This window comes from Pleurodeles waltl, chromosome 4_2, assembly GCF_031143425.1.
Source record: "Pleurodeles waltl isolate 20211129_DDA chromosome 4_2, aPleWal1.hap1.20221129, whole genome shotgun sequence".
Classification (NCBI taxonomy): domain Eukaryota; kingdom Metazoa; phylum Chordata; class Amphibia; order Caudata; family Salamandridae; genus Pleurodeles; species Pleurodeles waltl.
This window is the reverse complement of record NC_090443.1, coordinates 285,129,244-285,156,053: the sequence shown is the minus strand read 5'-3', so window position 1 is coordinate 285,156,053 and position 26,810 is coordinate 285,129,244. Positions and strand designations below refer to the sequence as shown.

Here is a 26,810-nt window from a genome sequence, read left to right as displayed (position 1 = left end):
ATGATAAAGTGGGGGTCCACAGGAGACAAAAGGTTGGGAACCACTGTACTAGGAATCTCACTTTTCTTCGAGGAGACATTGGTTAGCGGCTGAACTGACATTTGACCCTTAGCAGAACAGTCAGGGGGTCATAATGCCAGCTTGAAAATGTTTTTGTCAGACTTCTCTGAACGAGTCAACCTAGCCTTATGAGTGAGGGTAAGGCTTTTCTAACCTTCTCTTCCAAAATAACCAAGGCTAACTTCCTTTCTCTATCTTTTAAAGTCTTTGTGAAAAAAGCCATGCAGATATCGTATTTCTTTGGGTTGTGGCTGGGATGGAAGCAGCACAGACATTTAGAATGTGGATCATTCACATAGATTATCTTTTTTACACATACTCCAAAGAGAGAATTATTCTGGCCTAGCTCAGACATGCTGTTGAAAAGATGTTTTCTAGGGAAAATACTAAAAAAAAGTCTCCTTTGAGAAAAAGCTTCTTCTGAGGGTTCCTCAATGAAACACATGGTAAGAAGAAATATGACAGCTGGAAGCTCCCTATAAGGTAATACTTGGGATGATGGTCTCTTATTAACGGTAGTATATAATGAGGAAGATGGCTTACAAAAGACCTATCCAATTTGTATTGTTTTGGACTGAGTTATTACCAGGCATTGCAACTCTGACTACGGGAATAATTAAAGCAAGTGAATCTATACTAGAGAACTGAGAGTGGCAATTCAGAAGATGGTGAGAACAGTCTTGTGCTCTTACCAGACTATATGCCCAACATCCTGGACCGAAAAAAGCTGCTGATAAAAATAAAAAAACGATGCTAGCATGAGCTCAACGTGCAACACCTTAGAATGCAACACTTTTTTGCAAGTTGGCTGGGCATAACCTTTCTAAGAAAGTTTGAACGTGGATTCAGTTGAACTTTTCAGAGTAAGTGCTTGGGCACAATGGTCTTTTGGGGAGGGAGTGGGTCTTAGGGACCCAAGCAGAGCAGGCCAAGGAGTCTTCCTCCAGGGAATGGGGATCCACTGTAGACAAAAGTTCCAGCATGTAACATTTTTATTGTTTTTTTATCTATCGCTCTGCCTTTCTTTGATCTCCTCTGAGGTCATGCTAAAACACTGCTAGGTTTTGAGATGCAATATTTTATGGGAATGGTTCGCCCAGAATGGTATATATTTCTGAGGTCAAAAGGTCTGAAAGGTGTATTTTTGGTGGGTGAATTAATATTTATGACCTGTTTACTAGTTTGTAACCGATTTAAACTTAAAACAGACTGTCCAAGGCAGACACTTCATGAAATATGTTGACAAGTGCAAGCTCCACATTCAGTCAGGAAACTTTATGTGGCCTCAGCAGCACACAGGTGGTATCTTGCTCACTTTGTGTTATGCTGCAACTGAAATGAACATCCATGCCTGTCTTACCCATGATTAAGGTTGCCCTTTGCAACTCCGTAACAGTTTAATTTTACACATTCAAAATGAGAGTCTGTTTAACTGTCCAGACTAAATGAAAAAGTTACTTACTTCAGTAACAATCTTTGTGGTGGATATTTTTATCTTCCGGAAAGGTTTCTCATCCTTGAATATCACCATGTGCCAGGCAGGTGCAGAAACTTTTGCAATGGCTCTCTGGCACCTCTGTTACCATGCCGGGCACTGGGTTGTGATGAAGTCATCAGGTCCATATACCCTCAGGACCGACACAAGTATTTCAGCTGATCTCTGTTTTTGCTGTGTCTTCCGAGGCATTATCAAGAACTGACATCAAGCAGTGGTGCAGTAGCTTGGCATCTTATTCAACCCCCCCCCCCCCAGGATTTTGCAACTTTGAGTGGCACATTTTGGGGCCAAAAAAAAAAAGCAGACTTTTTGGCCCAAAACCTCAAAATTTGCAGTACTTTTGCAGTGGGCAAAAATTGTTCCTGCCCAAAAAATACTGCAAGGTCTGTGCGCTGACACTGCTGGTACAGCGCTATGACACGATGTGCAACCTTACAGAGTGTCCAGCAGTACACCACTTCGAACAGGAAGGTGTCTGATGCCAAAGAGAGCAGATCCTAGTATGAAACCTCTTCTTTCTGACATCAAACAACTTGTCTGTGCAGTGCAGCTAGGGCTGTGGGGGGAGGCAGCGGAGGCGGCATCTGAAAAATGCACGGAAAAAAAATGAGTAGAAATGTGTGTGTGTGGGGGGGGGGGGGGGGGGGTTAGAGGGTTAACAGGAGGATAGTCCTTAGGTTTCTCCAGAATGGGGTGGAGGAGGAGAGGTCCGTGAGGAATCTGCATGTAGATGGAGTGTCTACCAGAAATAATACAACCGAAGGGAAGTATCTTTTTCTTCTGATGGATACTTCTACCTGCAGATTCCTCACTTTTAAATAGTCTCTAAAGCAGTAATCCCATTGAGTGGTGGGACTGAAGAACTAAATCAGAAATTCGTGAAGGACGGACTGGGCAAAACGGCCACCTCTTCTCACTTTTGCAACCAAGCAACAGTGTTTGGCGAAAGTATGAAAAGAAGAACCTTGCAGCCTTGCAAATATTAGCCACTAGAACCCTTCTAGCTAGGCCTTAAGTGGAATATTTTGTCATTGTGGAATAAGCCCTCATTTCTCTACAGGGCAAAGGTTTATGTGCTAGATTCCGTTTTGGGTCCTTACCAATGTTGTCTTTAACTTGCAACTGGGGGCCAATCACTACTTCAGATATATGTCCGGCTTCTGGCGGTGCCCCGGAAACAGTTGAACATTTTATGTTTTTTTGCCCAACATATTTTTTTTTCCACAGTCAATATGGATTCGAAAAACCTGTAGGGAAATGGGGCTGGAAAATTGCAGTATAGCAATAAGGGTTTTAAAAAAGCCATAGATCAAATTAATTAATCTTAGCAGTCAGCAAGTTTTTAGTGGCAGCATGGCATATACGTGATCACCATTTCAATCAAGGACCCACGAAGCGTGCCCAGGCAGGATTTTAGATGAATACTCTGATATCACATGTATGTATTTATTTATGTGTTTTTTTTTTTTTTTATAAAATTATTAAATCATTGTACAGATTATAAAATAAGATGAAATTTTTCTTTTAATGTATGTGATGCTTTCATGGTTAATTGACCGAATAAAGCTTGACTTGACTTGAAGCCCTCATTTCTTCAGATGGGTCTTTCACCACTAGGGCAAAGCAGATCTTGATGCATAAAATGGTCTAACGAGACTAGTGTAGCCAACAATGAGCTGGTTGTCTGAGCGAAATTCTTTTGTGCTGCTGATGCAGATGGTAAATGCATTCTTTAGGTCGAGCCTATGAAGACTCTCCTCGTCTCTGGTGGAGGAGTAAGAAAAGGAATAACAGGGTGAAGGATTGTCTTACATGGAATAGAGACACTATCTTTGGGATAAAACAGCTTCAACTTGCAACACCAACTTGTCTAGGAGGAAAAACGTAAATGGGGGTCACACAGATTAGGCTTGCAACTCGCTGCCTCTGCGAGCCAAGCCAATAGCAACAAGAAAAACAGTTTTTAATGTCAAAAAGCCTCAACTGGCTAATGTGCACAGGCTAAAATGGAGACCTCCTCAAAAAAAGTCAGAATCAAATTACACTCCAAATGAGGCATTGTAGCAGGTGTTAGTGGATTAATGTTTGAAAAACCTTTCAGAATTCTTAGCACTTATGAAGACTTAAATAGGGATAGATGAGCTGGTAAACAGAGAAAAGCAGATGGCACTGAGAGGTATCCCTTGGCTGTAGCCACAGCACAGCCTTGTTGTGTCAAAAACAGTACGAAGTGTAGTATGTTGGAAAGAGTCACTTTTAAAGGATCAATCCTCTTCTTAGCACAACAGGAAATAAACTTGTTCGATCCCCCTGCATAAACCGACTGTTCTTTCCGTGTGTCGCTCTTCCACACAATGTCCATCACTTCCTGTGTTAGCTGAAAGGCACACCGATTTCCCACTCAGTCTCAGTCTCACTATGAAGGTATAGGCTGCGGAGATTGGGGGTGCAGGACCTGTCTCCCTGATTGGGACAACCGGTCAACTTTGACCGGAAGATGAAAAAAGGCTGCAATCAATAGGTGCTTAAGGTCTGTTTAACACATCCTTTGTGGCTAGTCCAGTGAAGTAAGAATAGCTTGAGCCCTGTCATGGAAAATCTTCTTCAGAACCCAAGGAATCAAGGGCATGGGGAAAATGCATTTTGGAGGGGAGAGGTTTGCTCCAACTGAAACGTATCCATCAGGGCTCCGTTCAATTGGTGTTAGAGCTCTAAACTTCAGATAGTAGACTATGGGGGTCATTACAACCCTGGCGGATGGCGGAGAACCGGCGGTAAGACCGCCAACAGGCTGGCGGTCTTACCTTGGTGTATTATGACCATGGCGGTTACCGCCATGGTCATCTGCCGGTTCTCCGTCCCGCCCGCCAGGGCGGAGACGACCGCCGGGCTGGAGACCTGGGTCTCCAGTCCGGCGGCTGTCAGTATACCAAGGCGGTATTTGGACCCAGCTTACCGCCGTGGATTTCCAGCGGTTTCAACCGCCATGAAATCCATGGCGGTAAGCACTATCAGTGCCAGGGAATTCCTTCCCTGGCACTGATAGGGGTCTCCCCCACCCCCCCACCCCGACTCCCTCCCCTACACCCCCCCACCACCCCCCATAGGTGGCAGGGCCCCCCCTCCCCACCCCGACCCCCAACATAACATTACTCACACACACACCCGACACGCATGCAGGCACCACCAACACACACACACACACACCCCGACATACATGCCTACATCCACACACACAGTCAGACACGCACCCCCACATTTAAACATACATGCACACATCCATACAGACATACCCACAGCCATACACGCACTCATTCCCATACACACAACACCCCCGCAAGCATACACGCACTCACACCCCCCCCACACCCTCCCTCTACATACACACACGCACACCCCCATGCATGCACACAACATCCAACACCCCCTCCCCTAACGGACGAGCGACTTACCTGGTCCGTCGATCCTCCGGGAGGGGACGGGAGCCATGGGGGCAGCTCCGCCGACACCACACCGCCAACAGTACACCGCTGCACCGAATCACAGGACGTGATTCGCTGGGCGGTGTTCTGTTGGTGTGGCGGTGGAGCAACCTCCACTTCCCCGCCGCCCGCCACTATGGCTGTTGGCGACTCTCCGTCGGAATAACGACGGAGAGCAGCCAACAGTCGTAATACGCCGAGTGGCAAACCGCCTGCACAGGCGGTCTTCCGCACGGCGGTCCCTCAACGGTCTTGCAAAAAGACTGCTGAGGTCGTAATGACCCCCAATATCTTGAATGGCAGAGGACCACTTGCGGGAGCCCCAATGATTGTTAGTGCTTTGTGTTAATTTTACAATTGTGTGCTTTCTTTTACTATCCCTCCCACTTTTTGGTAGTATCTTACACTATTACAGTAATGACTCGATTTTGTTTAAACCTTCACTTCATGTTCAACAGGGGCAGTTCCTTCACTATGGCCAAGGATCGTCGCACCCCTGGCCAAGAGCCAGGAGATGAAAAATAAAACGATAGTTGCACCATCATTTTAATTTTCATCTGCTGGCTCAGCCACAAGTGCAGGGGGGCGGGGCAGGGCAACGGGAAGTGGTAGTGGGGAAGAGGAGAGAGGCCAGCCAAACACACATGCACACTTAGGTTTCTCCAGCCCAGCTGTGTTTAACAGCCGACCTGGAGAAACTGCACAGACTCCAGGATTGTGTCTGAGCGGCAGTCACTGCAGCTCAAACCAATCCTGATGCTGCTTTCATGCTAGGTTTGGCATGAAAGCAGCGCCAGGATTGCAGGGGAGCCTGTGCTGGTGTCCACCTGAAGGGAAGAGGAGCGCAAGGCGGCAGGAGACGGCGGTAAGTTAAGTTTATTTTATTTTGTATTTTCGCCCCTCTGTCTCTGTCCCCTCTCCCCTCCCCTTCAGACTTACGGCAGATGCTGCTGATGTTCAAGTAACAAGCAACAGACAGATTCTATCTTTTAAAACAACAAACACTTGGTCCACGACTCCCAGTCCTCCTCTCTTCATCTCCCCTAATCCTGGAAAACATTTCAAGAAAATGTACAAAGGAAGGGAAAAAAGTCTGTTTGAAACTACACCCTCTACTGAACTCTCCCACCCTTTGGTGGAAAATACAAGACAAGAGAGTGATAAATATGAAAGCCAATATGTCCAAAGTTATTAGCAGGTAAACAAAAAATGCTATAAATCTCGAATACACTGCATTGTTATATTGGTAATTACACCAAAATATACCACTCAGCTATGCGTGTGGAATTGCACCTCAGCTACGAGGAACGTTGCAGGCTGCTGAAACTCTCACTGTCCAAGTCAACCTTTAAGCCTGTATAACTGCAGCAAAAACTGTCAAAATTTTTTTTATTTAGTGGTGTCACTTGAAACAAGGCATTGTTAATGGAGATAAAGTGTGCCACTCACACCTGGACACAGGGTAGGATGGGCCTGAGGTTGGTGGGCATTTCATACCCCATGTATGTGTTCGAACGCCAAGATCAAGTTTTAAGAAACGCGGCAAAAGAGGCAAGGATGATACAAAGAAGAAATAAAGCAGCACAAAGCTTACCTTATACGTTGATGTAGGAGGTAGAGAATATTCCGGAGGCTCCCAAACCTACGACGTTCAGGGTTCAATCTGTGGTGTCCAAACTGTAAAAAAGGAGAGTATAAACTTAGGTCACCCACTGCCCGATGAGAAGTTGTTTACCTGTACCAATCCTACACAGCAATAGGAATTTCCCTTACTAATTATGCATGAATGGATTCTAACCTTTTAACTCGGTGTGGAAACTAGGAGGCTTTATTGTAAAGCACATGATATAAAATGTGAGGACCAATTAGGACAGAATAAATACACATGTTCCTACACACCACACAGGAAATATTCAATTGCTTTTGATAGCTAACGTGCACGAAGGCTGCACATGCAACAGTTGATAAAACCTTTGTGCCTTGGCTAAAATGCCATCTCAATTGTAATTGTATTGTATTGTAATAGTATTTATATAGCGCTTACTACCCCTGACGAAGCGTCTAAGTGCTTTTCGGCGAGTAGCACGCTACTCTGGAACCCAAAAGGGATTAGTGGTGGATTAGTATAGGAATATATGAGTACAGTTTTAGTATTATTATGAGTTAATTTGAGCCGCGGATATGTTATGTTACTAGGCAGTCACTGCTTACTGTTCACCCACTCGGAATTTCCAGGAACATTGGTCAAAACGTAGCTTACATGAAAGTGCAAAAAATTAATCCTATTTTGGGATTTAAGTTATCAGGAAAAGGTTAGTTAGGCAACACAGTGAGCTGGACCGAGCCTTGAACAGAGCATTACATCTCTCCATCTGAACCCGCTCTATGCTGTACATTGCAACAGAGACCTCAAGGCTGGAGGAGCGAGACCCGCACATTAGGAGATCGGGGTGAGCTCTCACTGCATGCTAAATGCCACACATGCAAGAGGGTCCGGAATCTGAAGAATAAATGCAACTTTCAAGGTCGACTGTGCACACAGCAAATAATGGAAGCTATAAATATTTTACAACCCAATTCCATCACAATTGAGCCCTCCTACCAACCCCTTCAGTAGCTGAGAGGAATTAGATTGGACAAATGATTGGGCTAGCCCATAACATTTGAGGCCCAGAGTGTACTTTAGTGAAGTTTTTCAACGGTTTTAATTATTTTACATAGTTTATTTTCAGCAGTCATTTTTCATGTTATCAATAGATTCCAAAGTTTATGTGACATCACTTCTTATGATGTCATCAAATATGCTAATCAGTTTTCACTGCTCCAAATACTCAATCTTTGAGACCTTCAACTCACTATGATCATCAACTCCCATAGTGTGTTCAAGGGGCTTCAGTATATAGCTTAGGGCCAACCTGTTTGCACCAGAAAATATATCCATACGCCTTCGTGAATGTCTCCTGGAAATCCGGTATTTCCACAATGACCGCAAATCACAAGGGCACTGACACAAGGGCATTGAATATACTCTCTGCTAAAAAAGCCAGCTGCCAGTAGAGCTTAGGCTGGAGTGTGACCTCTTTTTGAATCAAGGAAGGCTGAAGATGGGCCATTTCCCAAATGCCAAGATCTCCTCGAAGACCACCTGTGTTTAGGCCTTATCAGCAGCACTCAATAGATAGTCAGAGGGCCACTCAAGAATTGTGAAAAAACCGGGAACAAAGTGTGCAGAAAACTATAAAAAAATATATCACCTGCGGCCTCTCCTTGAGCACAAGGAAGATAAGAGGACCTTACCCTACTGGTGTCTCCCATTCACGGCTGGGGACTCGCTCAGGCATGTGGACAACAGAGGCAGGAGAGTAACAGAATTACTATGTTCCCTTCTAGGAACTGAAGGTCAATTTATATATATATATATTATTGAGCACCGCTACTCCTACCAGGAAGATGTGCTCAATTCACAATAGATGTTAACTTGATTAACCATGCTAAGCTTTTGGCTTTTAAATACCAAAGGACAAGAAAAAGTTGGTGTATCTTAATATTTCTATATAAGTGTCTCTACAAATGCTTTGGACCAGACACATATATATGGGTCATTGCGGAAAGCAGCATCTTCTGAACAGGAAATCAGGACACAAAGATCTTTAAATCATGTCTATAGCCTCAACAGAGGCTTCAGAGATCGATGGTTATATTTATTGTGCTCCAACATTGCTTTCTATCATTTTTGTCAACAAACTAGGTCTGTCTTTTTCAACCTCCTCCCTATATTCTTTTGACATTTGGAATGGCATAATTGAACAGCTTTCCTTTGAGACTGTTTCATTATGCACTGGAGCACGTCTTTGAGAAAAGCCTTGTTTCTTCTCTCTAAAACAAAAGCTAGTTTCTTCTGTGCCTGCTTTTTCCCTACCCATCCCACCACTAGAGTTCAGAGTCTGCTTCAATGGTTCCCTTACTAATGTCTCATTCTCTCTTGAAGCCCAATTGTTCTTCCGCTGATTCTTGTCATCTTTGTTAGTTTTCCATGTTCCTCTTGTATCCCTTTTCTATATCCACAATGGCCAGGGGTCTTATTTCTTACCTTCCTCTCCGTTTATAATCTATTTTCATCTTCAGTTTGGAATTCCATTATTTGTCCCCTTGAATGCATGCCTTTGATATTCTTTCTCTCTCTTTGAGCTCTCACCCCCATCACACATAAATTCACCAACTAAGATTCCAAGATCCACCAGCCTTACTTCCCAGCCTCCTCTTTATCCATACTGTATATGGAAGCATCCCTACTCAGTTCATGACAAGCTCTAGCATGACCACTGCTCACTTGAGAGCCATTCTGAATGTATTAGGATCACAAATCTATATCTCGGTTGTTTTTTCAGAATATTCAAAGGAAACCTCCAAGGACTAGAGAGGACATATGCAGCCATCTGTTACTGTGTAACCCACAATGTGCTTGCGCCACAGTAATTGGGCTACTAACGTCACATTACAAATAGTTTACCACTTGTATCCCTAAAATCTAACCATAAGCTGCTCTTACTTTTGTTAGTCGAGGAAACAACTTCTGTAAACTTGTTTGAGCTCCGTTACGTTTGAAATTCAATTTTCTTGTGGTGGCCGAGTCAGAGTATGCTTCTTTGTTTTCAGCGCCCAACATTGTTAAACAGTTTTTCTGCCATTTTATTGATATTGTTCATTACACCTTAAAAAACCTTCCTATAGCACATAGTTTTAAATTTCGAGAACCACATTCCTTGGTCTGTAAACCATTTCTTCATTTCAAGGTACCTCTCATACTCCATCAATGTAACTTTAACCTCATGAATGTGTGTGGTGGTGGTTCTGTTTCGTTTGTCATATTTGAGTCTAGGCCCAACCTAGTCTGCTACGTAAGTGGAAGCTACTGTTTCACATGTTTTTCAGGACAGAGTATGCAAGTGGGACATGCACTCAACCGAAGAGTTTTGAAGTGGCTTGGCCTACCCAAGGGATTACTTCACATTCACGACAGTAGTGATTGCACTAAATAGGTTTGATTCCAGGCAGCGACACTGTACCCGTCTGCTTGAGGGCGTTAATTGAAAATGCTGCAGTGATGGGTTTTCTGCATGTACAAGGCAAGGACTTAGACACACTGGAAGACAAGAATTAAGCTTTCTTTTATCACGACTGATACGTGCAATTATTTACCTGGATACACATTGTTTACAAAGAGGCTTCTCTGTAGTGTAGAGCCATAAACCACAGATAACTTACACGTTTTAAGGTCTGCTGTAGGATCAATTAATTTAGACCCATTTTTGCCACATGAGCATTGCCAAGCCTGCATTTTTGTCTCATTTGTCATCTCTGCAAAGGTTAAAAAACCAATAAAATGCTACGGTGTAAAAGAAGAAGTTGCAGTTGCATAGTGAAGTACTGTCCCATTAATTTAGAAAGAACTACAATTAATCTCCCAAGAGGGCAGTGGTTTCTGAAAAGGAGGAAAATTAAGTAAACTTTTAGGAGCAAATAATAAACAGGGTTTCTTCATCAAAGGGAGACGGCAGGCAACTGAGGGTGGCAAAGTCTTGACTACTTTGATAAGAATAGGCATCAGTGTTTAGGAAGAATAAACCTTTGGAGAGAGCAGATTTGTTCTTGTGAAGTCTATTCTAGCATCTAGTAAGACACCCCTAGAAGTCATTATAAACCAACATCACTGAGTGCTGGCACCACGGGAGCCGCACCGCTACCCTCACGGAGGCTATGTTGTAATAGCATTCACCGACTCAAAGGGAAGGGAGGAGCAGTGGTGAAAGTAAACTTACTATAGGTCTCGGTCACAGTCAATCAGAGCTTCACACATGTCTGGCGCATAATGCTTCTATAAGAAGAACACCTTTTCTGAGTTCTTGGGCTATGAAACATTCAGGGAGTGAAGCCAAGAGATGAAAAGACATGCAGAACTTTTGCGCGCCAAAGAAGAGTCCTGTCAATCTCAGAAAAGGAATATGAAAAAAACACGACTTACCTGTAACTACAGGCCTCCAGCATTAGTATCTGTAGGAAGTTGGCTCTGTATGTGCTATTTCAAAGTAAGGAATAGCATGCACAGAGTCCAAGGGTTCCCCTTAGAGGTAAAATAGTGGTAAAAAGAGATAATACTAATGCTCTATTTTGTGGTAGTGTGGTCGAGCAGTAGGCTTACCCAAGGAGTAGTGTTAAGCATTTGTTGTACATACACATAGACAATAAATGAGGTACACACACTCAGAGACAAATCCAGCCAATAGGTTTTGTTATAGAAAAATATCTTTTCTTAGTTTATTTTAAGAACCACAGGTTCAAATTTAACATGTAATATCTTGTTTGAAAGGTATTACAGGTAAGTACATTAGGGACTTTGAATCATTTCAATTGCAGGTATACTTTTCAAGTTATTGACAAATAGCTACTTTAAAAGTGGACACAGTGCAATTTTCACAGTTCCTGGGGGAGGTAAGTTTTTGTTAGTTTTACCAGGTAAGTAAGACACTTACAGGGTTCAGTTCTTGGTCCAAGGTAGCCCACCGTTGGGGGTTCAGAGCAACCCCAAGGTTACCACACCAGCAGCTCAGGGCCGGTCAGGTGCAGAGTTCAAAGTGGTGCCCAAAACGCATAGGCTAGAATGGAGAGAAGGGGGTGCCCCGGTTCCGGTCTGCTTGCAGGTAAGTACCCGCGTCTTCGGAGGGCAGACCAGGGGGGTTTTGTAGGGCACCGGGGGGGACACAAGCCCACACAGAAATTTCACCCTCAGCAGCGCGGGGGCGGCCGGGTGCAGTGTAGAAACAAGCGTCGGGTTTGCAATGTTAGTCTATGAGAGATCAACTGATCTCTTCAGCGCTGCAGGCAGGCAAGGGGGGGCTTCCTCGGGGAAACCTCCACTTGGGCAAGGGAGAGGGACTCCTGGGGGTCACTTCTCCAGTGAAAGTCCGGTCCTTCAGGTCCTGGGGGCTGCGGGTGCAGGGTCTGTTCCAGGCGTCGGGACTTAGGTTTCAGAGAGTCGCGGTCAGGGGAAGCCTCGGGATTCCCCCTGCAGGCGGCGCTGTGGGGGCTCAGGGGGGACAGGTTTTGGTACTCACAGTCGGAGAGTAGTCCGGGGGTCCTCCCTGAGGTGTTGGTTCTCCACCAGCCGAGTCGGGGTCGCCGGGTGCAGTGTTGCAAGTCTCACGCTTCTTGCGGGGAGTTGCAGGGTTCTTTAAAGCTGCTTCTGGAAACAAAGTTGCAGTCTTTTTGGAGCAGGTCCGCTGTCCTCGGGAGTTTCTTGTCTTTTTCGAAGCAGGGCAGTCCTCAGAGGATTCAGAGGTCGCTGGTCCCTTGGAAGGCGTCGCTGGAGCAGAGTTCTTTGGAAGGCAGGAGACAGGCCGGTGAGTTTCTGGAGCCAAGGCAGTTGTCGTCTTCTGGTCTTCCTCTGCAGGGGTTTTCAGCTAGGCAGTCCTTCTTCTTGTAGTTTGCAGGAATCTAATTTTCTAGGGTTCAGGGTAGCCCTTAAATACTAAATTTAAGGGCGTGTTTAGGTCTGGGGGGTTAGTAGCCAATGGCTACTAGCCCTGAGGGTGGGTACACCCTCTTTGTGCCTCCTCCCAAGGGGAGGGGGTCACAATCCTAACCCTATTGGGGGAATCCTCCATCTGCAAGATGGAGGATTTCTAAAAGTTGGAGTCACCTCAGCTCAGGACACCTTAGGGGCTGTCCTGACTGGCCAGTGACTCCTCCTTGTTGCTTTCTTTGTTCCCTCCAGCCTTGCCGCCAAAAGTGGGGGCCGTGGCCGGAGGGGGCGGGCAACTCCACTAAGCTGGAGTGCCCTGCTGGGCTGTGACAAAGGGGTGAGCCTTTGAGGCTCACCGCCAGGTGTTACAGCTCCTGCCTGGGGGAGGTGTTAGCATCTCCACCCAGTGCAGGCTTTGTTACTGGCCTCAGAGTGACAAAGGCACTCTCCCCATGGGGCCAGCAACATGTCTCTAGTGTGGCAGGCTGCTGGAACTAGTCAGCCTACACAGACAGTCGGTTAAGTTTCAGGGGGCACCTCTAAGGTGCCCTCTGTGGTGTATTTTACAATAAAATGTACACTGGCATCAGTGTGCATTTATTGTGCTGAGAAGTTTGATACCAAACTTCCCAGTTTTCAGTGTAGCCATTATGGTGCTGTGGAGTTCGTGTAAAACAGACTCCCAGACCATATACTCTTATGGCTACCCTGCACTTACAATGTTTAAGGTTTTGTTTAGACACTGTAGGGGTACCATGCTCATGCACTGGTACCCTCACCTATGGTATAGTGCACCCTGCCTTAGGGCTGTAAGGCCTGCTAGAGGGGTGTCTTACCTATACTGCATAGGCAGTGAGAGGCTGGCATGGCACCCTGAGGGGAGTGCCATGTCGACTTACTCGTTTTGTCCTCACTAGCACACACAAGCTGGCAAGCAGTGTGTCTGTGCTGAGTGAGAGGTCTCCAGGGTGGCATAAGACATGCTGCAGCCCTTAGAGACCTTCCTTGGCATCAGGGCCCTTGGTACTAGAAGTACCAGTTACAAGGGACTTATCTGGATGCCAGGGTCTGCCAATTGTGGATACAAAGGTACAGGTTAGGGAAAGAACACTGGTGCTGGGGCCTGGTTAGCAGGCCTCAGCACACTTTCAATTGTAAACATAGCATCAGCAAAGGCAAAAAGTCAGGGGGCAACCATGCCAAGGAGGCATTTCCTTACAGTATCTTTTATAGAGTATTTTTAAAAAGGCAAACTGATTGGTATAAGCAGAACTCTTATGCTTGTATATATTTCAAATGCAACCTCTTCATGCAGTGTGTGGTTCCTCAAGTTATTCAGAACATATCAGTTTAATATCCAAGAAACCTTTTCCTGGTGATGGTAGATACTTAAATGAAACAGGGAGCTAGACTTCGCACCATTTGGTGGATCGTGAATAAGCTTTATAACTATATATTTTATTTTTAAAACTGCATTAGCATGATGTATCCATTACCTTCCCTAGGCGTTTCTGGCTAGAACTGTTAAAAATGAGAGGTGGTTATTTTATCTAAGTGTTTGCTGAAATTAAATTGTGAGCAATTAACTTTATAAGATATTTTGAATTTCAGAGTTAACACATTATAGGCGTACTGCCCTTAGTAACAAGGTGCTGGTATTGTTCATTCGGTGTTGTCTTTATAAATGACATTTAAAAAGAAAAAGTAATAAAACAGAGGTTTTGATACTCTACCTATCTTCACTTTTTATTCTTTCATCTGCAAAAGTTTGGTTCTCAAAATGTATACTATATTAACCTAGTTGACAGTGGGTTGTTGTCAAAAAGTGGACGGAATTCTTTTGTCTTCTTTACACTTCTATGTTGCCGGATGTAGCCACTGTAATACAATCCAGATGGTTTCATTCAAGGGCGACGTGTACCTCCAATACTGATCACAGTTTGGAGGAAAAAGCCAATGGCATAAAAAAACCATCCACCTCGCAAGAGAATCCACGAACACAACAAATGAGGAACCTGGCTCCCAGAAATCCCAGACTGGACTAGATAAGGATGGTTACACATGCAGCAGGGATCCAGGAGACTGATCAAAGTTTCAGGAACAGGATTTCAGGAAATGAAGCAAGAACTCAGGAGCAAGTAACCAGAAGCGAGAAACCACAACCAGAGTTACTGGAGCTTTTACGATGCAACGCGGGGCAGTTCTAGGTCCCTTACATAGTGAACACACAAGAAATTAGGATAGGGGGCCAAAGTGACCAAAGAGGAAGAAACAAAGCCATGATGGACTGTAAAGTTTTAGAAAGCCTCAATGGAAGAAGCTATCTTGGATTAGGAAGAATGACATCACCCTAAGCGAGCCAGGCAGAGAAAGAACATCAGGATGGAATCAAGGAAGGATTTAGAAACCCAGAGAAATGAAGAGAGAACTGGTCAAGTTTTTAAGAAAAGGAAACACGTTCAGCTCCTTCCTGGGGGCATTTAAGGAATGCACCATAGAATTGATTATTTTATCCATGCTTGCTCCAGCGCATCTACTTCTTCACATGGGAAGTAACACAAGTGGTCTTTCCCACTGTGCACCAGACGGAAGCATGCAGGAGAGTGGCCAGACAATCCCTCCCGGCAAGATAACACTGAGTGCACCAAACCAAACAATAGCTAGGTTAAGGATCGGAGTGGACGCCTTCAAGTTGAGCTAATGGGCTAGTATCTTGCTTGCCACAATTTCCCATTAACAGAATTTTACATACAAAATACTAGCAATGATTCTGTTTTTAGGTCTTGGCTAGACAGCGCATGCGCTGTCTCGAAGAGACATGTTGTTTTCTATCTGTGAGCTTAAAGCCCTCCCATTGCCTACCATTTGTAAGGTTCAGCGTCACTCATTTGCTTTGATGCCATTCCTCACGGCATGTGGGCATCATGCCCTCTTCTTGTGCTTATCCCCTCCTTTAGAGCAGGGACCAAGTACACATCACCTTCCACTGCTCCAGGTTTTCGGTGCTATTTTTGATTGAGCACTGCAATGCGCAAGCGCTGCTTTTGTGACATGTTGTTATGTATCTGGGTATTTAACCACACCCACCTCACACCCATCACTACAACTCGTTCGTGGGCTTGCCCTTCAAAAAATCCTTTGATGACACTGGTAAATGGTTTACGTTTGTCCCTCCTTGGGGAGGTTTTGTTACCGCCTTGGCCATCGCCCTTGTTACATCGCTAATTGCACTTTTGCCAATAGGTTTGACTGCGAGCGAACTTCTTTTTCCTTTTGTGTCTCTTCACGCTGACGCCCATGGTGGATGTGGCGCTGTGAATCGGCTTGCTTATGTGAAACTGTTTTACTTTTCATTTTCAATTTATGTGGCAAGAAAAGTTCGTTTTGGAGTTTACAACGCTAGCTAGATCTAACTCGAGCAAATGAGAGACCCATTGTATTGCAAATGCTTGTTTTAAATTGTCTTCAAGCAATCCACACAAATGGTTATGTTTTCTCTCACTCCCCTCACACCCGCCCTCAAAAGACAAACCATTTCGTATCGTGCCTTTTAGAAACATTGTCTGATGATACACTTTTTTATTTTTCTTATTAACCCTCTTGAGTAAAATAGATAAAGTGAAATAATTGTATTTATTTATTTATTGATGACTCGTGTGTAAAAAAAAATGCAAATAGATCCTGGTCTAAATGCATTCAATATCTTTTATGATTGTTTTGTACATATATTTGCATATTATTTTTCTCCCACAAATAAATATGTTTGAAACTTGAAGAATCCGCTATTTTATTTTTCTAAGAAGAGGTAAAGAAAATAAATACCGGCTTGTTTAGTTGCAGAGGCCCCGTGAGAGACAAACACGCAGCAGAAAACTCAAATAAACCAGCTGCTGACAGACACGTTTACAGAGATAGATTTATGGCCCGATTTCCCACTCTGCTTTTTTTGTGGCGATTGCTCTTCGCCCCCCATGACCTCTAACCCGCACGTCACCCTTCAACCTCTTCTCAGTGTCCCAGTGGCAGGTTTGTGGCTGGTCCACTGGCATTTTGTTCTTTTTGCACAAATCACATCTAAACCAGGGGAAGCATGTACGAAAGGCCCAGTGACAAACTTATGATTTAGCTAGACATAGATGCGAGCAGAAAGAGGTCTTGTGAGGGTTTCCAGGCTGGCCTCAGATAAAGCAGGGCAGGCCCAGGCTGAAATTAAGCGAGTAGCCGGAGGTCAAAATCTCACGTACTTGTGATTTGCTCTTTGTCTTGAAGAGAGCAGTGTAGGGGGCACTTCTGCACAGTTTAATAAGGCGCTGGATATCATAGCATATCTCTTTTTATTTTCCCACTTTTCACGCACAAAAGAACGGAGCCGCGGGACCTTAATGAGTGTGTATCAAAATCACACAGTATAGCCAAGTGGGGCAGCCAGGACCCTGCCTGGCAGTTTCAAAGTCCGCAGTTTAAAGAGATTTCGCCTTATTCGCACTCTGTAGTCCACAGTAATATCTTTATGTGTCTTTTGCTTCTCACCCCCACCCCGCCCCACTGTTTCTCGTGTATTTGACCAGGACCCGCTTGGCTGCATTCATTCACTCAAGGACCTCTGTCACTGTGGATTGTGAGGGGAAGCCTGATCTTTGTGGTCCTCTTTGCAGGCAGGAACCCAAGAAAGGCAGCCATGGTGCCAGATTTGGTGCACGACCGAAGCAAGGCACTCCTCTGTAAAACGTAGAAGGTCTATGTTATTTATGGGCCACTATAATGTGACTAAATGCAACCCTTTTCTTTATGCACAATATGAAATGTTTGGAATATACCCTTCGGTGTCATTGTCTTAGCACAGATATTACAATTATGTGACACTGTGTGCAGAACACGCTGAGTTTGAAGTTAGCAACCTGTGTACGCATCTTTAGTTACACACTGCATGTCTAGCTATCTATTTATCTATCTGTCTATCTATCTATCTATCGTCCGGCCGTCTATCTACATATCTCTCTGTATGTCAGTCTGTCTGTCTATCCGCACTTCTCTAGCAGGCTGTAAACATGCACTGCTTGTTAAATTATTTGAATTCTACTAGCCACTGTAGTGCACGGACCTTGCTCTCCATGCCTCTCGCTGACTACTGCCATTTAGAGAGACCCCGTCGGGTGTGTTTATATTTCAGGATTAGGCAGCGGGTGAAAATAGGATTTCAGTCCTAGGTAATTCGCCGTCAAACGAAAGAAGGGACGAGGGTTGGGCCAGTGTTTGACGTGGGCCCACTTCTCAAATTAACCAAGGCTCTGCATATAATATTTTAGGGTTATTCCATCAGTACGGACACTGAAGCTCTGCTTGGTAGCTACTTATTTATGGCAAATTATCTCGCCGATATAACTTTACTTTTCATCCCTAAAGGTGGGAACTGACAACTTTTCCAACACTTAGCGGAAGACGTTTCAAAATTGATGATATACTGAAAACCTTCCACTATTGGGGCTATTTTTAGGTCAAGTTTTCCAGACCTTTTGTATAAACTTTATATATACTTCTTTGTGGGCTTACAGCTGCCCACTGCTTTTCATTTGTTTGCTTCAGTGTCCTTCAAAAATCCTTGCTTGTAATTGCAGTTGTATTTATATAGCGCTTACTACCCCTGACGAGGCATCAAAGCACTTTTCGGCAAGTAACATGCTACACTGGAACCCAAAAGGATTGGTGGTGGATTAGTAAATGGAAATATGAGTACAGTGTTAGTATAGATAGGTATGACTTCATATGAGCTGAGGATATGTGTGTCAGTTGGATTGGATAGAATAATGGAGGCCTAGAGGAGGGAAAAATCCAGAAGTGTTATTTGGGAGATCACAGTAGTAAGATAAGGTTTGGGATGTGTAAAGGAGAGATGGAGGAGGGAAGAGGCTATAGAAAGCGACTACGGAGATCATAGTACTAAAATGGGGTTTGGGATGAATCAAAGGAGAGATAAATGAGGGAGAATTTAGTAGGGGTGTTTGGGAGATCATAGTAGTAAACTGAGGTTTGGGGGGGGAACCAGGAGGGGTAAAGGAGGGAAGAGTCTAGGAAGGGTTATTTTGGAGATCATGGTAGTAGAATGGGTTTGGGATGAGTCAGAAATTGGAGATAGAGGACATATTAATAGAAGTTTAAGGTGATGGTGGGACAGAGTAAAGCTTTTGAGAGAGTAATTTTTATTTATTTTTTATCTCTTGTACAGTAGTACTAAAGTGATAAATATATAGATACATGATTACATAGTATGGGAATATATGTGTAAGGAATAGAATATATTGAGATTTAAAGTTGCATTATATAAACACTGGCTTTCAAGTGTTGCAGTATTTTAAGCAAATTATTTGTGTACTTTTAAAACATTATTTTATCTATCTTCAATATTTTAATATTGAAATGCTTGTAGATAAATAGTTAACGTATTTACCTATTGTGATAGATAAAATAAAAACAGAGACGCATAACAAAACAGCAGTTTAAAGGTGGCTGGTGTGCAGAAAACCAAGATGTAAATTCATACAAACATGGGTAGAACAAAACAGCTGTTTAAAAATGCCAAGTTTGCAGGAAAACAAAGAGCCAAATGTAAACAGACACGAATAAGGAAAAAGCACTTTTAAAAAAAATTAAAAGAATACACAGAAAGTCTGCGATCTTACTACCTTCTTTGACTCTAACTCACTGGGCTTTTTAGGGCACAGAGCTAGGCTCACAAGATTGAGGTGTCTGTCTTGGGATTATTGCCACAAACTTAAAGGGCCAGTGCAGGTGTGAGAGGAGGGCTCAGTTTGCCTCGGAGTCAAAGAGGCAATCACCAAGCCCAGACTGATGTGGCAGGGGGCAGGGAGGTGCTCTTCTATTCAGAATCTCCTTGGATATAGACAGGCTACTTTTCAGGTAAGGGACAATTTTGAATCCATTGAAATACTTTTTTTCACATACTTAAACTGATCACTTTTTCAAGCCAAAAACAAGTGCTGTATATACTTTCCAAGCACAGTTTAAAACCACATAGCAGATTTAGCAGTCTTGCTAGTGGTCAATCCTTCCTCTTTGTTCCTCCTTTTTTTCTTTCGTTTCCTCCCACGGAGCAAGGACCAAGTCCTGTATCTTTATGCTTTGGCTATTTATCTGTTACATTGTGGGACTATTTTTTTTATTTCTTTCCTGCTCGTTTACACTGTGGGTGTGTGTTCAGCTTCAGGTCTATAGCTACTTGCATTTTTACTGCAGCACAAGAGCGAGTCAATTTTTTTCCCATTTATTTTGTTGCAGTTTTATATACCAAATTCGACAGAAGAGATTGGAGCGCTTTACATTAACACCAGTTACATTCCACAAGTATACATTAATTTCCTGGGAGGCATGGAAGATTAAGTGATTTGTCCACAATCAAATGATGTTGAGCCAGTGCAAGACTCAAACCCGGTTCCCCAGCTCCAGAGTTGGCACCTCTGGCCGTCAAGCCACATCCTACCTCCAGTCTGTTGATGGCTATTCATTCAGTCTAGACTTTAACTTCGGTGCACAATGACCATAGGGCTGCAAGGCATTTTAACCTCCTCCCCCACTGTGTGACTGAGTCCAGACTGATGCAGCTTCCCAGACATACACACAGAGCTTGAGCTGCTGTGGGCAGTGGCTGGAGCCTTATCTCAGCCTCATCTGAGAACTTCACGGATCTTTAAAAGGCCATTGACTTTTTAACAAGGCTTTCTTGGATGTATTACACCGGTTTCCAAACCCCCCTACGTCCCCACCCGGCCTATTCCTTACATTTGTAAAATTACATCTGCTGGCAGTAGGAGAATGTGTTTCAGAAAAAAGTGCTTTTAGGCATATATGGTTGCCACAGCCCCAGGTATCTACTGGCAAACAAGTATTTTAATGCCCCACCCAGTATACAAAGAAGGAAAGTCACTTAACACTGGTATTTTTACCCAATGTTTGTACATACTTCATTAAGAAAATATAAACATAAAGCACCTCTAAACGTGTTCTAGAGCCGTGTTAACGAACCCTGAGTAATATTTAAACAAAGGCAGAAAAGTCTTCTTACAAATGAATACATACAATCACGTCTGGACTTTGTAGACTCTTAAAACAACAAGTGGCTGGTATTTTTCTCTTGGAAAGGTGAAAACCCCTTGGGCATATCAAGAGGCTGGAAGTTTGTTATAGGATTCGCAAATCATTTATTTCCACCACCCTCCATCCCTGATTGATGCCATAATAGCAATAGTTTAAATTATATCTGAAATCCCACTTCCCAACTGTAGATAACATACTTAGGGGGTTATTCTAACTTTGGAGGAGGTGTTAATCCGTCCCAAAAGTGACGGATTTACCACCAGCCGTATTACGAGTCCATTATATCCTATGGAACTCGTAATACGGCTGGTGGTATATCTGTCACTTTACCGTCACTTTTGGGACGGATTAACACTCCTCCAAAGTTGGAATAACCCCCTAAGTGTTTGAGACTACATCCTGCATTCAGACAACTCACCGATCATGCTTACCACTCACTCTTCGCTTTCAAGCTCACCCTGCACATACAGCAATCAGACAGCACTTACACTGCTAAACATGCACTCAGACTGTTCACCCTCCTCTGCACTCACACAATCACACCATTCACCCTGGACTCACAAGACATTCCACTCACCTCCACACATCTGTCACTCTCACCGCTCACTCTGCAGTCTCACCACTTGCCCTGCATTCACAGCAATCACAATATCCTTACACCTCTTTCAGTGTACTCACGCAGCTCCCCATGCACGCATAACATTCACCCTCCCCTTTGCTTGCACTCACACAAGCACACCAATCACCTTGCATGCACATGACATTCTGCTCACGTCCTCTCACTGCTCACCCTGCAGTCTCACCACTCACCATGCGCTAAATCTCAAACAAGCACATCATTCACCATGCTTTCATCCTTCACAGTTTGCATATTCACCCGCACCCAAACACGAATGGGTAAATCACTTACCCTGCACTCACTTCCCTCACCCTACTCACACGGGTACATCACTCACTCTGCACTAATATAGGCACTCAGGTCACTCACGCAGCTCACACTTCACTCACATGGGCATACCACTCACATCACTCACATAGGCACACTGCTCAGCCCATACTCACACAGGCAGTGTATTCAACCATCACTCTCGCGGCTCACCCTTCTTGCAAACAGGCACAATAGTCTGCCAGAACTCACTGGGACACATCACTCACTGTGCACTAACTCCTTTCACCATGCACTCACCAGTCATGGATGTGGCTTGATATGCTACATATTTGGGAACTGCTCAATGTGGCGTGCTAACAATACCTATTGGATTGTTTTAGTGTAGCACAAGTGTGTGGCACTGCATTTACAGGCAACAACATTATAAACTAATTGAAACACAATGAACTCAGGAAGAAGGAATGGTATTTTGGGAATTAAACCTGTGACTTACCAGTCACAGACCCAAACTACATGTGTAATCACCCACTAAGCAGTCCCTAATTTGCAAAATAATAAATGTCGTGGTGCAAAGTTTTGCTCAGCAGCCCGTGCCCCGCAATTTCAAGTGTAAGGAGAGCTGAATACCAAGACTGCCAAAAGGTGATTCTATGGTGTCCAATTTTCATCCACCATAAAGCACTCCCTGCTGCTTTATCTCACTCTTGCGGGTTCTTTTCATCTTTGCTTTCTCCTTTGTTAGACTTATCCATCTTTTTCTTTCTCCTTTCCCTCTTTTGTGTTTTTCTTTCTTCTGTTCTGGAGCAAATCTGATACGGAAAAATAAGTGTGGAGCACCAAAACTTAGTGCAAGTGGGCTCCATCTGCAACCACTGGCTCAATGTAGGAACTGCCACTAAGCCGCACATTTTGAGACCTGTACATAAGGTCAGCTTCACCCATTGATTGTTTGAAGATACAATTTAGTTTGCTCAATTGGAAGATGCAGTCATTAATGGGACAGAAGCATTTTCTGTACTTGTAATTATACATATTTCACAAGCAAACTGCCCTGCCGTGGAAGGGATCAGTTAATTCGCAAAGAGGGAGTTGTCTTGAAATAACTTTGTGAACACTTGTCTAATGTACTGTGAATGAAAATTTGAAGATGTTTTTTAGTTGTTATTGCACTCTGCTTTTTAAAGATCACGGGGAGTAGCCAAGTAACAGATCTACAATCCTGAACAGATTGCAAATTTGGGCAGAAGACAAGAGAGTCTTGTCTCCTGTCCAATACGGATTCAGGAAAGGCATTGGGACAGTGGAACAAAGCCTGAACCTAAGTATCATTATAGGAAAGTATACTAAGATCAGAGAAGGCAACTTGCACCTGGCATTCATTGACTTATCCTCAGCATTTGACTGCGTACTACATGACAAGTTATGGGACATCTTAACCAGCATGGGGGTAGATCCAGCAATAATCCAGTTTATACGAGACATGTATTCAGGGTGCAGAGCAAGAGTGAGGTACGGCCTAAAGGGGGAGAGCACCCGCCCTTTTGGCATATTTAGAGGCGTGCGCTAGGGCTGCGTCCTCGCCCCGTTCCTGTTCTCGTTGTATATAAACAACTTAGAAAATGTGCTGGTTAGTAATTGTAAAGATCTACCCCAAATAGGCAACCGTCCTGTCCCGGTCTTACTTTATGCAGATGACGCAGTTTTAATGGCCAGGACACCGTTAGCCTTACAAAAACTACTAAATACTTGTATTACATTTATGTCACAATTGGGTCTTACTGTCAATTATTCAAAAACATTCATCATGAATTGTGGTGGGAAACGCGGCAAACCCTACAATATTACAACCGCGGAAGGGAGAGTAGAAACCGCAAGCACCTTTTCCTACCTGGGCATAATGTTCGACAATCAGGGCTCCTGGGTTAACTGTAAGAAGATAAAAAAATCCCAGCATATTAAAACAACGATGGCCTTAAGGTTTTTCTCTAAAAGAATAGGGGGGATTACCCCGCCAAACATGATAAAAATTTACAAAGCTAAGTGCATCCCAGCAGTCACGTATGGGTCCGGTATCTGGGGATACACAGACTGTAATCTGCTACAGACGGCTGAAAACGACTTTTTAAGATATATATTGATGGTACCAAAAGGCACATCATCATACATAATTCATTCAGAACTAGGATCCCCCTTTATCACCGACCTGATAAAGATCCAACCATTACTGCTATGGCACAAAATTTGGACCTCGGAACACACTGAACTAAATAAGGCCATTTTGACCGACTGCATGGAGTCTACATACGCAACAAGGGTGCCATGGCTAAAATTCATCATGACTTTCTTTGAAAACATGGGCAACAAAGCTTATTACACAAATCCAGCTCTCCTGGAAACAATCTCTAGGAAAGACCTGAGTGCTATGGCACTAAAATATCTAGAAGATCTACGATGGGAGGTTGAATCAAAAAAGTCCACCGTCAGTCACAATCAAGTAATCTTGTCATCGGAGACTATTCAGCCTTATCTGATGAACGTGATAAATCCTCGCCATCGTTTTGTGCTCACTAGAATGAGGCTGGATATATTCCATCGTTTGGTGACCTTCCCAACCATGAATGATTGGAGCACCACCCTGAAGGCCTGCCCATGCGACGCAAAGGCACAACAAACCACATTCCATGTGGTTTTATTTTGCAAATTCTACGCTAAGCAAAGAAAGCGTCTAGTAGCCCCTCTCCTAAGGCTAATCAATCTCCCTCAGTGCCGCACCGCGTACACTTGCCTTCAGGTATTATCATCTATCGAGATGTGCAGAACCTTGGCCAATTTTTTATGCTCTGTATTAAGCACAAGAAAGTGCATGGGGGCTACCAACATAACTTGAACTATTTTAGATTATTTATTATTTTTTAATCTCTAAGATTTTAGCTTATCTTATTGTATTTTATTTATTGTTTATCAAAATGTAAATTATTGTTACTTTTATGACTTGTTGAAAGTCGAATAAAGTCCTTGTACTACAGATCTACAACAAAAAAATGTTTGTGCAATTTAAACATATTGTGCAAACCTGATATTATAAAAGTTTGTCACTTATTTTTCTCACATTGGCTAAAAGGATAGTTCTGACCACACTTCTGTAAATGTTCGTCCTGCCCAACTGCTGGAAGTGTTAGCTCCCTCCCCCGAAGTTTGGGTATAGTTGCACCTCTGCTTTTACTCCTTTCATTATGACTGATAGACTAAACAAAGGTGGGAACTGAAAAGTGCTGCACTTTGGGACAGTCAGAGATGGCCGCTAAATTCTGCAATAGCTTTGCGCACTTTTGTCAGGTGCCTGCCACATTGAAGCTTGCCTCGCAAACCATACAGACTACTATAGGAAACAATCTAAAGACATTCACAATGTCAACAGCTTGTGTAATGTCGATACCTATTGGCTTTGCCAATGCTTGATCTCCATGTTGCACCCACAGAAGTCTGTTTTACCTTACTATTTACTGCAATGCGAACTGGGCATTTAGACCTTATGCATACAAATACGAAACTCTAGCATATCCCATGTATGCCACATATAGGGTCCGATGTTTTGGGTAATGTAGTTATAACAAATAATGTGTATTCCTTGATTCTTTTGCTGATTTCATTAATATTTATAGCGAGCCCCTTAAACACTCCCCGGCGTCACCTCCTGAATTGTTGCTATGATGCTTTACATTGCGCTCGTGCCCGCTCATAGAGCTTTGCCTCGCACCAGGTACCTCCATGGCTTCTGACTCCTGCCTGAGCACCAACCGCCAGGCTTCCCCAGCCAGCTAAAATTGCGGGCGCACATTGAGAGAGGCTGTGGGCGCTGTCCTTTCAGTTTTGTTCAGTCAATGCACTTTCTTGGCCGGAGGCCATCAGGCTACCGGGCTGTACAGCCTATGTGGCCAGTGGGAGGCGTCTGAGCTGGGGACAGGACCGGTGCTCACTGGCCTGCTCTCCACTTTCACTTTCTGGGAGCACCTGAAGTAGCGCAGACCCTGCATTGGTGGAGCGTCAGGCCTGACTCCCCTACACCTAAGGCGCACCAAGTATTGGAGCACTGGATGTTTTTAGTGACAACGCCCTGACACCACCACAAGGGCTGGCTTTGGGACAGCATTGGTGGAACTCTATACAATTCACGAAAGACTACCCAACATAATGAAATTGTAATGGGCCAGTACAAACAGAAAACAAATAGAGATTATCCAACATTCAAAACCTTAGTTATCCATTTTTCGTGCCCAAGCTTCGTGGCAGAGAGGTGGCATAGTGCCTAGAGTTGCAGAAACCTATACAGCGGAAGGATAGTTGAAGAACAGAACCGAGGCAAGCTAAGTCACAGGGGTCTCTGTGATGGCAAAAGCTGCATACTCAAACAAAAGGAAAAGAGGGTACTAAAAAGCATGAATCATCACACAGCTTTCACTACAAGCTGGAAAATCTCACATCAATAACATGAGGCACAAAACTGAGATTGCTAAGAAAAGGGAAAGACAGGCCAAGCAAGACAGACAAGACAGGTTAATGAAATGAGAGACCCACATCAACAGCAAAAACAGTCTGAAGCCTATACCGCATGCAACTCCCTACGACCACTGCACCCTTCCTGGGAAAACAGAACAACTACCAATACTAATAGGGTCACAGTTGCATAAGGGTAGTGGTAAACCCTTGCTGAACACCATTAACTATTACTTCCAAAATAGTATTGGTAAACCCATATTTCAAATTAATAGTCGAAATCGTCACATCATAATCGGATTTTAAGAAGCACGTTCAGCCAAGTCAATGAATCCAGAAGATATTTATTATGAGATACATAGAGAAGAACAACAGCCGACGTGTTTCACCCCCGGCAGAATGTAAACCTGGGGCTTTCTCAAGGCTGTAAAAGCACAAAAAGGAATTAGAAAAACGGTACTCTTCTTTTTGGAAGACAAAATACTTAGGAATATCACCCAGAGTGTAAAAAGAGGTCGAATTTTTCAAAGAAGCAATCTTCTCCAGGAAATATATATTTGGCTCAGAGGAGACTCATAGTAGAAGTGTAACAAACTTAATTTGTAGGTGAGTGCTAGCAAGTGACTAGAAGAAGGATGTATATTAGTTTCAAGGAGAGAAAAAGGAGAGCTGAATGCAACTGAAATCAAACACAAGTGTTGGATTGGAGTCCAGAAGTTAAGACAGGTAAAATCCGTCCCGTGTTAGTATTATTTTTAC

General features: G+C 43.7%; 1 protein-coding gene across 1 annotated transcript in view; it reads right to left on the bottom strand.

The window, feature by feature from the left end:
- SLC25A17 (solute carrier family 25 member 17) overlaps positions 1-26,810 on the bottom strand; it is a 329,224-nt gene that overhangs the window by 33,116 nt on the left and 269,298 nt on the right. Inside the window, exon 9 of the mRNA XM_069231144.1 lies at positions 6,635-6,717. Coding sequence (XP_069087245.1) covers positions 6,635-6,717 — 83 coding nt within the window. The remainder of the gene's footprint in view (positions 1-6,634; positions 6,718-26,810) is intronic.